Source organism: Etheostoma cragini, chromosome 21, assembly GCF_013103735.1.
Source record: "Etheostoma cragini isolate CJK2018 chromosome 21, CSU_Ecrag_1.0, whole genome shotgun sequence".
Taxonomy (NCBI): Eukaryota; Metazoa; Chordata; class Actinopteri; order Perciformes; family Percidae; genus Etheostoma; species Etheostoma cragini.
In genome coordinates, this window is record NC_048427.1 from 19,320,174 (window position 1) to 19,335,847 (window position 15,674).

The 15,674-nt window shown below is 40.0% G+C and overlaps 2 protein-coding genes across 2 annotated transcripts in view; both read right to left on the reverse strand.

The window, feature by feature from the left end:
• fdxr (ferredoxin reductase) overlaps positions 1-10,302 on the reverse strand; it is a 15,276-nt gene extending 4,974 nt beyond the window's left edge. The window contains exons 1-8 of the mRNA XM_034861345.1: positions 9,855-10,302; positions 8,896-8,999; positions 7,410-7,505; positions 6,413-6,535; positions 4,857-4,970; positions 4,167-4,268; positions 3,364-3,471; positions 1,530-1,614 (exon numbers count right to left, since the gene is read on the reverse strand). Coding sequence (XP_034717236.1) covers positions 1,530-1,614; positions 3,364-3,471; positions 4,167-4,268; positions 4,857-4,970; positions 6,413-6,535; positions 7,410-7,505; positions 8,896-8,999; positions 9,855-9,942 — 820 coding nt within the window. The 5' untranslated portion in view covers positions 9,943-10,302. The remainder of the gene's footprint in view (positions 1-1,529; positions 1,615-3,363; positions 3,472-4,166; positions 4,269-4,856; positions 4,971-6,412; positions 6,536-7,409; positions 7,506-8,895; positions 9,000-9,854) is intronic.
• A 1,571-nt stretch (positions 10,303-11,873) lies between these two features.
• LOC117937423 overlaps positions 11,874-15,674 on the reverse strand; it is a 13,586-nt gene continuing 9,785 nt past the window's right edge. Inside the window, exons 3-5 of the mRNA XM_034861397.1 lie at positions 15,053-15,418; positions 14,837-14,958; positions 11,874-12,468 (exon numbers count right to left, since the gene is read on the reverse strand). Coding sequence (XP_034717288.1) covers positions 12,319-12,468; positions 14,837-14,958; positions 15,053-15,418 — 638 coding nt within the window. The 3' untranslated portion in view covers positions 11,874-12,318. The remainder of the gene's footprint in view (positions 12,469-14,836; positions 14,959-15,052; positions 15,419-15,674) is intronic.

Here is a 15,674-nt window from a genome sequence, read left to right on the forward strand (position 1 = left end):
TGAGGCAGTTCTGAAGGCAAAAGGGGGTCCAACCCGTTACTAGCATGGGGTACCTAGTAAAGTGGCCGGTGAGTGTATGTCCTACACGTATATATACACGTTTCTATATTTATTCAGTACATATGTCCTACACGTATGGAACCATTGTATATCCTGCACTTGCTGCTATTGCACTTCTGGTTAGACCTAAACTGCATGTCGTTGCCTTGTACCTGTACCTGTGTAATGAAATAAAGTTGAATCTAATCTAATCGTATTGTACTGTACTGCTAGTTTGACTCTTTTCTGTTTTATTGCATATAATAAACACGTTACTGTATGTAGTCTATTATGTTGCCTTAAAATGTGTGAAATATCCTCATTCTTAGGCCCTGGTGTCAACTGAAAGATAACAAATCCAGTGCAAGTTCCCACACTAGTTCAAGAAAAGAGCAGACTAATGAGACAATAAAAAAAGAACATACCAGCTATCTATAAATCACAGGGTCGTGTGTGTGTGTGTGTGTGTGTGTGTGTGTGTGCGTGCGTACGTGCGTGCGTGCGTGCGTGCGATGCTCATCTCTCGAACCAATGGATTTCAAACTTGACAGATGTCTTGCTATGGGCATGAGTAAGTGCAGTGCCAATTACTTGGCACAAAAGATATTGTTACATGCTTACATACATACATACATACATACATACATACATACATACATACATACATGTACTGGTAAAAGAAGCCCACATTGCCTTTTTCCGCACTTGCCACTGGCCACTCCCCCTCTCTCCCTGAGGACCAGAGACAGAGAGCAGCGGGGCTTTGGCAGCTAAATTGTGACAAACACCTCAGTTTCAGAATCCCACAAAGCCCAACCAGACAGCAAGTGCAGACGGAGCGTGAAGCCACTTCAAGGCAGGCGGTTTATCTTTTAAAGTGCCACGCTTTAGTACAGTGGGGGGGGGAGTCTTTTCTTGCTATTATTGCTGTGAGCTGGCAGAACATAACGTAGCCTAATGTGTGAGATTGTTCCTTCAGAGCGCTGTGCAATGCGATAAAGTCTCAGAGTTGAACCGGGCTGACACATCAGTTTTCATCGGACTCACCCTGGGTTGGGTTAATTAAGTCGCCAAAATGCCCCCGCTAGTCAAATCCCCTACTTTGTTAGCCGTCAAGCCACTAAACCTGTATAGAAATGAACTCCTTTTCTCTCTCTATGACGCTAATGTCTGATTACTCCACATTTACATGATATTTTGTGATTACATTCTGAATCGGCCCCGTTCTCTGTCAGGTAAATACAGCAGTAAAATGTCTTCCTCTGATGTAGAAGTAGCCTACACTGTAACTGTAAGTCAGTAGTAAGCTAAACTGTGGAGTTGCATGTTAAGTGCGTGGGGGTCCTTCTGAAAGTCATTTTGGTACAATCTGGTTTTGATGAATTCTACAGGCAGCAGAACCACAGGCCAAGTAAGCGCCCGCTCCAAACAGGCACTGTACTAGGTCTTCAAAAAGAAGAAAAGTAATAATATCATATTTCATGTCTTACCTTTAAGAGCTTCTGTGACACCCACAAAATCAGCCGCCACCATGTCAGGGTTGGTGTTGGGCAGGTTCACCATTTCTCTGAGCTCCTGTAGACAAGGAGAACATGGCAGGGATGGCTGGAATAAAATATCTCTCTTGGTAAACATGTTTGTGAAGGGTAATTCTGGTTTAGCACAACTTGATCTAATTTAATAGTGTTTTATAGGCCATCATTTATACCATACCATACCATACATCATATCATTTATGTACCACAGTAATTGCTGCGACATGGGATCACTTCGCTCCAGATCTACAGGCACAAGCAGCCATCCTGTTCTTTAGACTATTGCTAACCTACCACAGGTAATGGTATTACATGGGGTACTTCTGCAGTTACAGGGGGGGGGTGGGGGGAGTGTGGAGTAGCTCATCTCATTTAAAAAAAAACTTAAAATAATTTTTTTTATTATGTTTTGATTAAAAGTACATCTGTACAAGTTAGTCTATTGGCACGATAAACCACAAACTACCAGATACAATAGGCCAACTGCCTAGTACACACCTCCCACCATCCTCCCATTATTACACCTTGCCAACTAGAGGCCTACACGGCAAAATAATTGGCTGAAAGTAATGGATGAATAGTTTTAATATTTAGATGAAAAGTAATGGAAAAAAGCTTAAATAATAGGCTAGCAGCATTAAAATATTGGAAGGAATTCCTCTGGAAACTGAAAAGCTACATCAAGTACTAGGGCTGGGAATCACCAGAGGCCTCACGATAAAATATCATCACCATACTTATGTCACTATACAATATTATTGTGATTTTTAGAAATTTTATAATATGCTGCGATATAAAGTTCAAAATTAAATGTACTGTGCTTGCAAAATATAGTTCTCTGTGCTCAGAACGTACAGTTACTCGCTCAGGAAATGTAACTTTATGGGGGGGACCTCAGGTGAAGAGCCACATATTCCAAAGATACATATTTGTGTACATTAAAATGAGCAGCATTACCCCCCTTCTTCATCTGGTCAGTAAACTCCAACATGGGGAAGGAGGGGAAAGGGTGAGTGGAGAGAGCAACGGCATTAGTGGGATAGAGGGATCAAACGCGTTGGTGTTGGTGAGGGGGGTCGAGGGGTTGATGAGGGATGAGGGAAGATGGGGGTTGAGATTTCTCAACTTTGCACTGTTGTCCCTCATGGGCTAATCTCTCCTCAGCTAGGGGCTGTGGTTTATTTGTTATCTCTTCCTCTTGTTTAGACTCAACATGTCTACATCTTCAGAGAGACTACCAAGGCAGCTACATGATAAGGGAACATTTTGTGTCAGGGCTGTCTCCTTTTGGAGGTCGGTGGGCCAGCCACACCATTTAGTATCTGTGTTAAAGGTATGAGTTCCTGCATGGTTTCTGCGCTATTTAATTTTTGTCGTAGGCATCTCTCCTTGATCCGCTTGCTGTCTGACCCCAGAATCCACTATGAAAAAGCCTGGTCTAGAGAGACAACACAGGGGTTGTAAATGTCCAACAAACACTAGGGGCACAGGGTAGGCACCAAAATACAACGAACCACTCCAGCTAATTACCGACAAGATGGTTGGAGGAGGGGGTGGAGGATAGTGACAGTTAGTCAGTTACTCATGACAGCTACGGAAACATGGGGGGAGGGGCGAGCTTGTTTTGTGTTGTTTGAAATTGACATTGAAATTCAACATAAGTGCCCATGCAGGACCTCTTAGTGCACCTTTAACGGTGCCTCCAATATCTTTGTACAAGGATTAGCTAAGATAACGTCTCTAGCAGGAACTTCAGAGTACTTAGTACAAGACTGCTTCCGACACACACCTTGATTGTGCAAGCGACCTGCATCGGTCCTCTCCTGCCAACAACCAGCACCCTGCGGACCTGGCTCTCTGCTAGAGCCTCCAGGGCCGGCTGGGTGATGTCAGTCTTCTGCGGGGGGGGGGGGGGGGGGAGAAAAAAAAAAAAAGAGAGAGATATTCTTTAAATCCGTCTCTTCATCAACAACATTTTCCTCCTGGAAATTGATTTCTGAGAGGTTGTAAAGTTGATGTTTATTCTGTGTTATTTCGGATGCTGTATGTCCAAAATGGTGTAGTATGTAAGTTTTAAGTTGGTAATTTTCCTTAAGTGTACTGTTGAGGACGTAAAGGTTCTGCAAATGGCACCTTATTCTTTGTCTGTACAAACATGGATCTAAATCTCACAAACCAGTTATATTTATTCCCAACAAAACACTTCGTACAGCCGTTAACATTGTGTTAATTGGAGGTGCAAGGCCGATATGTTGTCATAAATCACAAATCATAAATCTTTATTATTTACCTATGGACACCTTACATTGTCTTTGAGGGTTTTGGGTCTTAATAATTGAACATACAGTATGTTTATATAAAATACAGCAGATTATTACTTTAGGGAGACACGTTTGAGGCCCACAAAATAATCATTTATATATATCCATGCAGTAAGACCATGAGATGTAGCAGGTATTCTGAAAAAAAAGCCCTTGAGACCTTGATTTACCTTTATAAATTTAAGAACATGCTGTGTGGTTGCTTTGCATTTTTGTTACACATGTACCAGTATATTCTCATCTTAAATAACCAAGGCCGTGTTTATCTCACCTTTAAAATGTCAATGGGAGACAATAGGACTCTTGCAACATCCAAAGCCACGTTACCTTGTCCCAGAATGACTGCCGTTTCACAACTCAGGTCTGGACTCAGCTGAACGGAAAAGATAACAGAGCGAGACATAGATTTGTTGATAAAGGAGTGGAACCAAAAGTAAAGAAAAATAAGACTGATCTGATCATCTTTCACATGCTAAGTAGGCCTGCACAATTTGGGGAAAAATATGAATCACGATTCTCTGCCGTGATGTTTTTTCTCACAAAGTGTAATGTCTATTGCACATATGAACCATGACAAAACAAAACCAATTAGCCGGAATAAAAATACACTTGTTTTGGCACCTATAGCACACTGTGCATCACCACAGGCCTGTAAACACAGAGGCTCCAATGAAGAGAAGGGAGAGCATTGCAGCGCTTGGGGTTGCTTTAACACTTATCTCATACAGTCTGTGTTTAAAACTTACAGAAGAAAGTAGTAGTGTTTGTGATGCAGTTGGCTCGTAAAATTAAATGATAATCAAAGTTATTTAAAAATTAACTTGTGAACAGGGTGAATCAAGATTGCGATTTTAGAGGGATAAATCAGGGATAAATGTGCAGGCCTATAGCTGAGGTTTTCACACCTGGCCTTATCCACTTGAGAAAACATTCACTTGACTCCCACAGTCTAAAGGCATACCTCTCGACAGCTGGGCAGCCCGTTGTACCAGCCCACAAAGTCTTTGGCAGAGTACACACCGGCCAGGTCTTCTCCTGGCACTCCCATACTCCTGTTCCCCTCCGCCCCGTAACTCTACCATGAAACATACACAAAGCAATGCAGAAGGATGCTAAGGCTTAAAGTGGCTATGTTACTTTCAGTTTGTGTTGATTCTAGAGGCAGCTTAGGACAAAAGCGGGACTGTTATTACTAGTGATGCATCGAATCCTTATTTTTGGGGATTGGCTGAAAACTGAATCCACTGGTTAAGATTTGTCCGGATGGAGGGGGGGGGGGGGGGGGGGGGGGGGGGGGGGGGGGGGGTTTGCCAGGTGAGTGACAGTTTTTCTAAACTTCACGCAAACATCATTCACTGTGATATGATATTATGGGGGAGCACAAAGCAGTCGCGCGTGCTGTTGACGTTCCACTTCCTGTGAGACAAGCAGGCGCAACAGTTGTTTCTATGTCATGCTATTCTGGGGACTCACTGACAGGCTGAGGTTGTGAGGCAAGGCAACTTTATATCTACAGCACCTTTACAGTGCTTCACAATTAAAGAGCAATTAAAAACGGTCATGATGAAAATAGGAATAATATACAAATTGAATAATTATTAAATGTAATAGGTTGTAGGGATAGGTTTGGGAGGAGAAAGGGAGTTTTAAAAAATTTGTCAGTTTATTCTAAGTAAATAATTTGTTCTACGTAAATAGGATAAATAGGTTTGGAATTTTTTTAACAACTGAGATATTTTTTTGTAATTACAGAGGGAGAGTACCAAACAAAGTATGGTTGAGTACCGGCCACCAAATTTCAAGTACCGGTATGGGTTCCTGACATTAGTTCAGATGCGGAAGGTACCAACCCTACACCTGTTGTCGTAGAGGTATTCTCTTTAGGTGCTTTATTGCCTACTGTAGATTACCGAGTTAGCATTACAGGAAGTACATATTTAAACAGGCGCCAAATGGAAGGCGTACAACCATTGGACATTGCAAAGTTGTTTTATGAATGAAATGGACATATTACATACCTGAGGGCCAATCCGGGGTCGGTTTTGAATAGTTTGCAATCCTGTAATTGTTATCTGTTGAAAGTCCTCTCGAGATTGACTTGGATTCCATTTCCTTTTAGTTTTTAGCGGTACTTTGTTTAATTCCTTTTTTCCTGTGATGGCCCTGCCCCAGTATCAGTATCAGCCATAGCAGTAACTGATATCTTACCAAATAAATTGAAAATACAATCAGGCCTATAAAGAAATCTCCTGCTACCTTTTACCTGGCTGGATCCACTAACGCAGGCTTTCCCGGTGTTATAAAGAAATCTGCGACCCATCACAATGTGTTCCTGTAGCGCTGTCTAAATCATTGTGTGACCCAGGCAGGCAATAATAAAAACTATATAAATATAGAGTTTTATCACTGTTTGTCTTGTTTGCTGTTACAGGTGTTTTAATGACCATTATATACATACATACACAGTTTCAGGAACATTAAAAAGTTACATATAGTAACTTTAAGCCGTGTTCTTACCAGTACGACTGCGTGGTAGGCTTGCCGCAGCTCTTCGACGCTCACATCCTTCCCCACATTCACGTTACCGTAGAAACCACAGCGTGACTGTTTGGCCGTCTGTGTGAATGTGTTGATGACGTTCTGAGAAAGAAGGCTCAGAATTAATTTTGGTCTAAAAGGCAGGAGAACAGGATTTGGATTTGTACAGTTACGTCAGTTAAATGGAGAATACAAGTTTGTGTATCTTATTATAACACAAAGGGCAATTTACATAAAGGAAAAAAATAGCACTTCCAATCCTTTTTGGCGATTTAAACAGTGTCATTATATTGTTAATATTATTTTTTTAAGCAGTTTTGTTGATCTGTGTTTCACTTACTCAGGCATTGTTGACATTTTTGTTCATCAAATTGTCAGAAATAACACGCAATTGCATATAGATTTCTGTCAAATAAGGTAACACAGACTCATTGTCTTTACTGTATGCAAACTGATCATGCTTTCTGCTGTGCAGTCACCTCCGCCATAGGCCCATTCTACAGCAGAAACTTTCCAGGCTAAACTGACATTCACATTGTCTTTATATCTGTAATTGCATAATGTATCAAGTTCAACCAGTTAACCTTCAAGTTAACCATCATGTTGGTTATTTTCCATTATACATGCCAGGGACTTTTTTTCCTGCAGGCTGATGGTTGTCAGAATGAAACTGCCTTCAAACAATGACCTTTCATCACGCACTACTACAAGTAATGAAGTAAACCGGTTTGACTGAGTTTCTTTTGTATATTTTTTCTTTAAATAAGCCAACTATAGTCATAGTCACACCAAGAACTGAGAGGAGAAATCATCGCAGCACAAATTAGAGAGGACCAACTAATCATGTCAGCATTTTGAAGGAACTCTCACTTTATATTACTACTTCAAAATACTGCAAAATGGTGACAGCCCTGTCCGTACTGTAAATAACCAAATAGTGTTTGTTCTCTAAACACATCTATTTAGGATCAAGGACCTTGACTTCAGGATGATCAGGGGCCACCCCGAACCTGACCAGACCAAAGGGGACCGGCAGCCGCTCATAAAGGTCTACCTCAAGATCTTGACGGGCCTGGGAGGAGAAAAAGAGAGAGGCACAACATGTAAAACAGAAGTTGTTATATTGATATCTACAATGACTGGAAAGAAGTCACCTTTTAGGAACATGACCCTTTAGGCTGAGACACAGGACTTCTGTTGCTTTGTCAAGTGTATAAAGTAACATATTATAGTATAACTTTTTACTTTTAGCCATGCTAGAAGTGTCTCTATGGATGGCAATGTTGGTCTGTTGGTTCTCCACGTTGGTTCAGACTAAAATATCTAAAAGCTTAGTACAGCCTGTTAATCTTGTTACTGAATAAACCCCCTTGAAGAGAAAAAAAAACACGATTAAAAGACACAAAATTATTAAAGACAAAAGGCTGAGGGTGTGGCCTTGACCAACTGCCACTTTGTCCGTTTGAAAGCCATGATGTCAGTCTGTCACGGATGGGCCAAATACACTGGGCGGGCAAAGCAGAGAAACAGGAGGTAACTTTCTGGAATTTGAGCTTTCATTTTCTAAAAGACAGAGCAAGATACCCAGGGCACCTGTCACCATTTCTAGCCACTGGGGAACTGGTGGGGGAATGCATAATAATGTTAAAAAACCTCATAAAGTGACATTTTCATGCCATGGGTCCCTTAAATTTTCTTATTTTTGTTGGACTCAGCCATTGCATGTGCCCAGATGTCTCCTGTTTCCTGTTCTTTACGGATTTAAAAATGTGCCTCGTGGTATATAACGTTTTTTAGATATTGGAAAACTTCAAGGAGCCACACAGCTACTTCTTTACTGAAAAATGAATCATATATTAGTCATATGCAGAATTCCAGATATTTGCAGAAATGAATGTTGGCTCTGTAAAAGACCCCAGGATTTTGTGGGACACGATAAAAGGTTTTAATAGGAGAAATACCATACTATTCTGCTCTAATGAGTGCAAAACTAGATCACTTCAACAGCAAAACCTTGAAGCTGAGTTCACAAGATTGGATACACACTGCATGTTTTTTGTATCCTCATCAACAAACATAATGAATAATAATGCTGGATAACCTTGCCCTGCTGAAAACACAGCGGTCAACCAGCATGGTCTAACACATTGTTCTCACAGTATGCAGATTAATGTAAAGGTATAAAAGAAATGTTGATAATTGTGAAGCAGATGTGGTTATGTTGACTTAGGCTAGGATCACATAGGCTAATAGCTACTAGTGTGTGTATTAGGTCATTGTAGGAAATGTTTCAAATCAGTGACTAGGACTGCCTTATGGCAATCTTGTATCTTCATAAAGTGTTGTAGTGTACCTTAGTTTGTCAGGTGTCAGTATACTTCGATAGAAGGTGTTATCCATACAGCCTAATCCTAACGCCTATAGATATTCTCCAACATAACCAAAAAAAAAAAGGGAAATACCTTGAGCAAACTCTGTGCCGTGTAGAATGCTGCTGGACCGCTTCCAACAATACACACCTTTGGGCTGCGAGTGGAAAAAGAAGCCTTCCCACGTCCATTCATCCCTGGAGAATCAGCAGAGGGGGAATGAGGGATCCTCTTTCAAATTGCAGCAAACAAACAAAACATTTATAGGGGGTTGAGGAAAGAAGCTGTGGGATGAGGGGTCACATATAGTGATACTGGAATAGCGGTGGTTTTAAATGGAATTCTTCTTCTCTCTTTTGACTCCCGGTTTGGTCTCTTAACATAAGTACTATTTAGGGATTGCAACATTCCCCGCAGCAGTTCACAGCTACTGTCCACTAAGTGGATATATATGGTATAAAGTTGTACAGTATTACATTTTACTGATATAAGTTAACAGAACAGAATAGAATAGAATAGAATACACATTATTGTCCCGGAGAGGAAATTTGTCTTGGACATAGTGCTACAATCTGTTGCTTCACAACATAAAAATGTAACATAAAATCAACATTAACAAGAGATGAACAAAGGACACAAAATGACACATTTGACAGCAGACAACACAATCCTCCTAATAATTAACTGTTGGGTAATTGTTAATTATGTGGTCTAGAGTGGTCTAGACCTACTCTATCTGTATAGTGTCTCGAGATAACTCTTGTTAGGAATTGATACTATACATAAAATTGAATTGTAAAGTGCGAAGTGCAAAAGGTGCCTGGTGTATTTAGACTGTGTATACAGTATATAACCGCCAAGAGAAGTCAAGAGGTGTCTCATAGTTTCAAGCAAGTATGCAGCTCTTTCGTAAAGCAACTTAGACAAATAATAATTCACTTTTTTACTGGGTTTGGCACATGTTGCCTCCATAAAGAAAGACGAACAGTGAATGTACTAGACATAATAAGGGTTAACACACAACTTAACGTTGTGGTCTCAAAGTGCCTCACCATTATGAAATCGGCTTATCCACGCATGACTACCTCTTCCTTTAGTCCACAACTTCAACCCGGAAAACATCATTTTATGGCCGTTCATTTTCTTCCCTGGCTACAAAGAAACGTCGTGGCTTCAAAAAGTAAATAGTTAATCCCACTCTGTGGTTTTCCAGGTATTTAGTAACAAGCTCCACATTGCTGGCTCTGCTTAAGAGCTTTGGACAGCCTGCAGGACTGAGAGCAAAGGCCAAGGTTTAGCTTTCCTGGGCTAGCTAGCTAGCTACGTGGTCGCAATTAGCTTAGCTAACGTTAGTGATGCTAACAGTTAATTCCATGTACGCGTTTCTTTATCTTTACCAATATTACACTTATCAAAGTTAGTGTCATTTACAGACTGTTTTCAAGGCTGCACCATGTGTTACACCCGAGACAGTCCGTGGAACACTGACAATTCAGCACAAAGGTTCCGCATGTCCTGTAAACAGAGCTGCTGCAGGGATAGCTGTGGGTGGGCGGCTATGGCTCAGTGGTAGAGTTGACAATCGGAAGGTTGGTGGTTCGATCCCTGGCCCTGCAGTCCTGTGGCGAAGTGTCCTTGGGTAAGACACTGAACTGAATGCTGAATGTTGAATGGTTCCTGTACTATCTACGCTTTGAGTAGTTTAGTTAAGACTAGAAAAGTGCAAAAAATAAATACAGCCCATTTACATTTAGCTGAAATACTACAGCAGAAAACAACATGATCCAAAATGAAATCAATTCTAAAGTAGCACAAAGACAGATATCAAACATCAGTACAAACGTTTTCTTCTTTTTTTTAATGTAGGCCTATTTACATTTGCATATTTACACATGTATTCACAGGTAGCCTAAAAAACACCAGTTGAACTTGTGCCTGTGAGTTATAGTTATTATACACATATATACGCCTACATGTGGCACATTTTGGCAAAGGGTGAGATCAGGAGCAGGGAGAAGTTTTAAGGGATTCCCAAATTTCTGTGTATCTGTTTAAACACGCCTGTTCATGTGCAGATTAAAGTGGGTTAAATAATGAATCAACAGTTTGCGTTGCTCTGGCCAGAGAATGTGCTGTGTTTTTTTTTAACGAAAAGTCTAATGGTGGCTGCACAACATTTAACCAGCTGTGCTGTGCACAATTGTGGCTTGACAGTGAACGATGACTTCAGTTAGTCTGCAGATGGAACAGATCCCTGCTGCCTTCAGATGGCTTTATAGAGTATGAAGGCCTTCGGCATAGGAGGCTGCTTGATGAAAGAGCCTTTATTCGGCATAGCTTGATTATAAGATTAATGAAATGACCACTGGTTGAAAAACCAGCATTATTGTGTTGTAGAATAAAGTTATTGTTGTTATTGTTAACCCTATGAGGAACTAAATCCAACAAATTACCAACATCTAATTTATTTTAGGGTTAGGGTTAATGTTCGTGGAGCTGTAACAGCATGTGGCATCTCAGGTATTTATTTCATAAAAATAGAAATGATCAAAAAGCATTATAAACCACCAAGAACCACCAGTTTTAACTTTTTAAGTGAACTCAGGGTGATTAATAATCAGCATCAGAGGTTCTGATGTCGGGCGTTTGGCAAGTCTGCTCATCCGCCTATCTATTTATTCGTTGTTGCATAATTGATTAATGAGTTGGCATAACTATAAATGCTTTGAAATTGCAAATCTGGCTGCTGAAAATTCCATGGGGTTGAGTAGTAATGACGAAGAAGTCCTACACATCAAATGTAAAGACACTTATATAAAATCACAGTCCAAACTAAATGTAAAGTTGGCAGCTCTGCTGGTCACCTTTAGATACTTTTTAAATGAATTAGTTATTTTTCAAGACATTAAGACTGAATGGCGCAATAATAAGAAATATAATGTTTAATGCCAATTTGAGGTGGATTTTCTTTTCTTTCAGGATAAGGATGGTGGGTTTTTGTTACTATTTCAAGACTTTTCAAAGGAATTGCATAACTGGAAAAAAAAAACATACATAACATAAGAACTTAGATTTAATGTACAGTAAATATAAATTCAGACAGAAACTGGTTCAAAATGTTCAAATTATTTACACATAGTAGAATAAGTATCCTGCAAAAGTCAACAGTTTAAGCCCACCTGCAATGCAACATACTGCATAGAAGAACAATCATGCTTGATCTGCACTTTTTTAATCACTAACACTGTTCACACGCTTTGCACCTGTACACCTAACATCAGCCAGGATGTGGTGGCTCATCATTTTTTGCAAACAAAACACAAATTTGTGTCAAAAAGGAAATGAGCAAGAAGTGAGACACCTTTCTGGGGTTGAGGACATTAGGCATGCTGACTCAAAATACAACAAACAAACCGTCTGTGCAATACAGTAACCATATAGTTTTAATAATCTGTTTAAACATCAGTTGTAAAGAATGGCCATGTCACATGTTAATCATCACATTGATTCTTAGCACTACAGAATGCCCCTGAAGTCTAAAGGAGGACTATTTACAGATGTGACTAAGTAGGGACAGTGTTGAGAACCCTGGTGAGGACAGACACGTTGAGGCCGGTTGACTCCGGGGGGTTTTCCAGCTCTGGCCGGTCTGAAGTTCTTTTTAAACTGTAGAAACACACAAAAAAGAAATAAATGAAAACGTTGTGGCACTGTACTTGCATTTTTACGAGCGCAGGTCTACATGCTTCCATTGCGGTGGCCGAGACGGTTTAACACAAATACAAAAGCTACAACACAAATACAAAAGCTACAACACAAATACAAAAGCTACAACACAAATACAAAAGATACAACACAAATACAAACGCTGCAACACAAACACAAAAGCCACAACACAAACACAAAAGCCACAACACAAACACAAAAGCTACAACACAAATACAAACGCTACAACACAAACACAAAACCAACAACACAAACACAAAAGCTACAACACAAATACAAAAGCTACAACACAAATATAAAAGTTACAACACAAATACAAAAGCTATAACACAAAAGCCACAACACAAACACAAAAGCCACAACACAAATACAAAAGCCACAACACAAATACAAAAGCTACAACACAAATACAAAAGCTACAACACAAATACAAAAGCTACAACACAAATACAAAAGCTACAACACAAATATAAAAGTTACAACACAAATACAAAAGCTATAACACAAAAGCCACAACACAAACACAAAAGCCACAACACAAATACAAAAACTACAACACAAACACAAAAGCTGCAACACAAACACAAAAACTACAATACAAATACAAACGCTACAACACAAATATAAAAGCTGCAACACAAACACAAAAGCTACAACACAAATACAAAAGTGACAACGGAAGTGTGTGACAATGGAAGTGTGTGACAACGGAAGTGTGTGTGTTGTTGACAAACAGAGCCGGCGGATGAGCTGGAGGAAAGTCTTTGTCTATTTAGTGAAACGGGCTAATTATTGCTAAATATAATTACTATCACTTTTACTATGGGATTGTCACAAATACGCAATGTTGTTCAATATCTTTGTATTTTAATATGAATGTATACTGTGTGTGTGTGTGTGCCTATTTTTAGGGTAAGAGTTAGGATATGCCACCATATACTGTACTAATGGTGATATACAGTCTATGAACCGCTTTTACATTGCTTTAATCCTCCTGTTTATTAAATTATAACCTCTTTAAAAAAATGTCTATATCTGAAATATGGATGTCTTTTTAACCAAATTACCACAAAAAATGGATTGGATTCCATACAACGCTATTTGCAAATACAACTGATCACTTTCATTCCTGACTAAACTTATCTATACGTTCCTCTGATCTTAACTATTAGTCAAAATTATTCATAATCCTTATTTTTCTAACTCAAATATCAGGCCTGTGTACAGTATGTGTGTTGGCAGGTGGTCGGGGGGGGGGGGATAGCGGGATCACACAAACACTGGACTTCCACTCAGGAGGCCAGAGTTTGCAACCTACCTTAAAATTAAATCAAATTATTAACTTAATTACTTATTTAGCAACATCCTGTTGATTTTCCATGTGGTTAAAGTTGTGAATTCAAGAAAAATACTGGGTTAGGTTTAGGAAAAGATAACAGTTTGGGTTAAGTTTACATTTGTGACATAAGTTAATTAGTCAACGTAAATAAGTTTTTAAGTCAATAAATTGACTTTTAGTAAACTTGAGTCACACTTAAAGGAACACTACGTAACGTTTCCCGCTGTGTCCCCCTACAGGTCGTCTCATTGGAACTACAGTATGGTTTTCCTTTAAGTCACACACAATTATTTCAGACTCGAATCAGACTCAAGATGTGGGACTAGTGAACAATCTTTATTTTTAGGAAACTTCTGATGAGTTATTCCCCTCCCTGCGTAACCTATGACCTACCTATGTAACACGTAATATGCATCATAATCCGTGGCTTTAAAATCTTCGTTACAACAAGACTCAATCTAAAGAAGCACTGAATGCAAAATTGGGACTTTTTTTTGTACTATGGCTCAGAGACTTGTGAGCTGCTCTGACACACACACACACACAGTCGTGTCTGGCTATCTTTGTGGGGACCAATCATTGACATAATGCATTCCCTAGCCCATTACCCTAACCTTAACCATCAAACCTAAATGCCTAACCTTAACCCTCACTCTAACCCTAACCATAACCTAACTCTAACCCTACTCCTAAAACCAAGTCTTATTCCTTAAAAAAGGCCTTTAACGTTATGGGGACCAGCATTTTGTCCCCACAAAGCTGTCAGGTCCCCATAAGTATACTGTATTCACCGTTTTTGGTCCCCACAAATGTAGCTAAACATGGACCACACACACACACACACACACACACACACACACACACCATCATACTCACACATGGTCACGTTGTGCATGCATGTGCAAGTGAAATATGCATGTACTGTATGTGTGAATTTTGGCCTAGATGGCTAGTACTAGTAGTACTTACTTGTTTGCGTCTCACAAGCCCTCTAAACAAGAGGAATATAAGGACAGTGAATGCTGTCACACTAAAGGCAATCAAGGTCAGATCCCAAATGTGATCCCCGCATTGTACTTGTGGATCAGTCTCTGTGTAGAAATGAAGAAAACAACTTAGTTAACTTAGCATTTTATATGGATATACAGTGTGTTTGCATGTTAATGCTCAAATGGTTCTTTTTACCTTTGACAATAATAACGGTGCCAATACTGGGCAGCGTTTCAATAACCGCCGTGTCTAATTTGAAGTATTTCCAATAACAGTAATACACGTTTGTGTCCTCCTGCCCCAGCAGAGACAGCTGCAGGGTAAACCCGTAGCCTTCCCGGATCTGCTGGTCTGGAGCTACGTTGATTCGGCCCGCAAATTCTGGATCTGTAGTATTCTTGGTGACTAGTCCGTTCTCCATGGACAAGAACACAATGTCCCTCATGTCATGAAAGCCACTCTTCAGGTACAAACCCAAGGGTTCAGGCAAGGATGTGGAGCATTTGATCTTAGCAGATGAGTTGACTCTCATGAGCGAGATGGACGAGGGATCTTGTGAAACTGTCGGGAAAAAATGGATGTTTACTGACTGCCTCACCTCAAGTCTCCATTTCTGGAGATAACCTTACATATATCAGTCACACGCAATATTCTTCTGCAGAAATAGTTCTGATAATTTAAGATTTTTGATATCAGTAAGTCATTTTTTAATTCGGGGTCCTCTGCTAGCTCACCTTGTCGACCTTGCACCCGGTTGTACTGCACCAATGTTCCAATCTTACTGCAGCGTCCTGGGTCGAGTACACCCCCCCCCCCC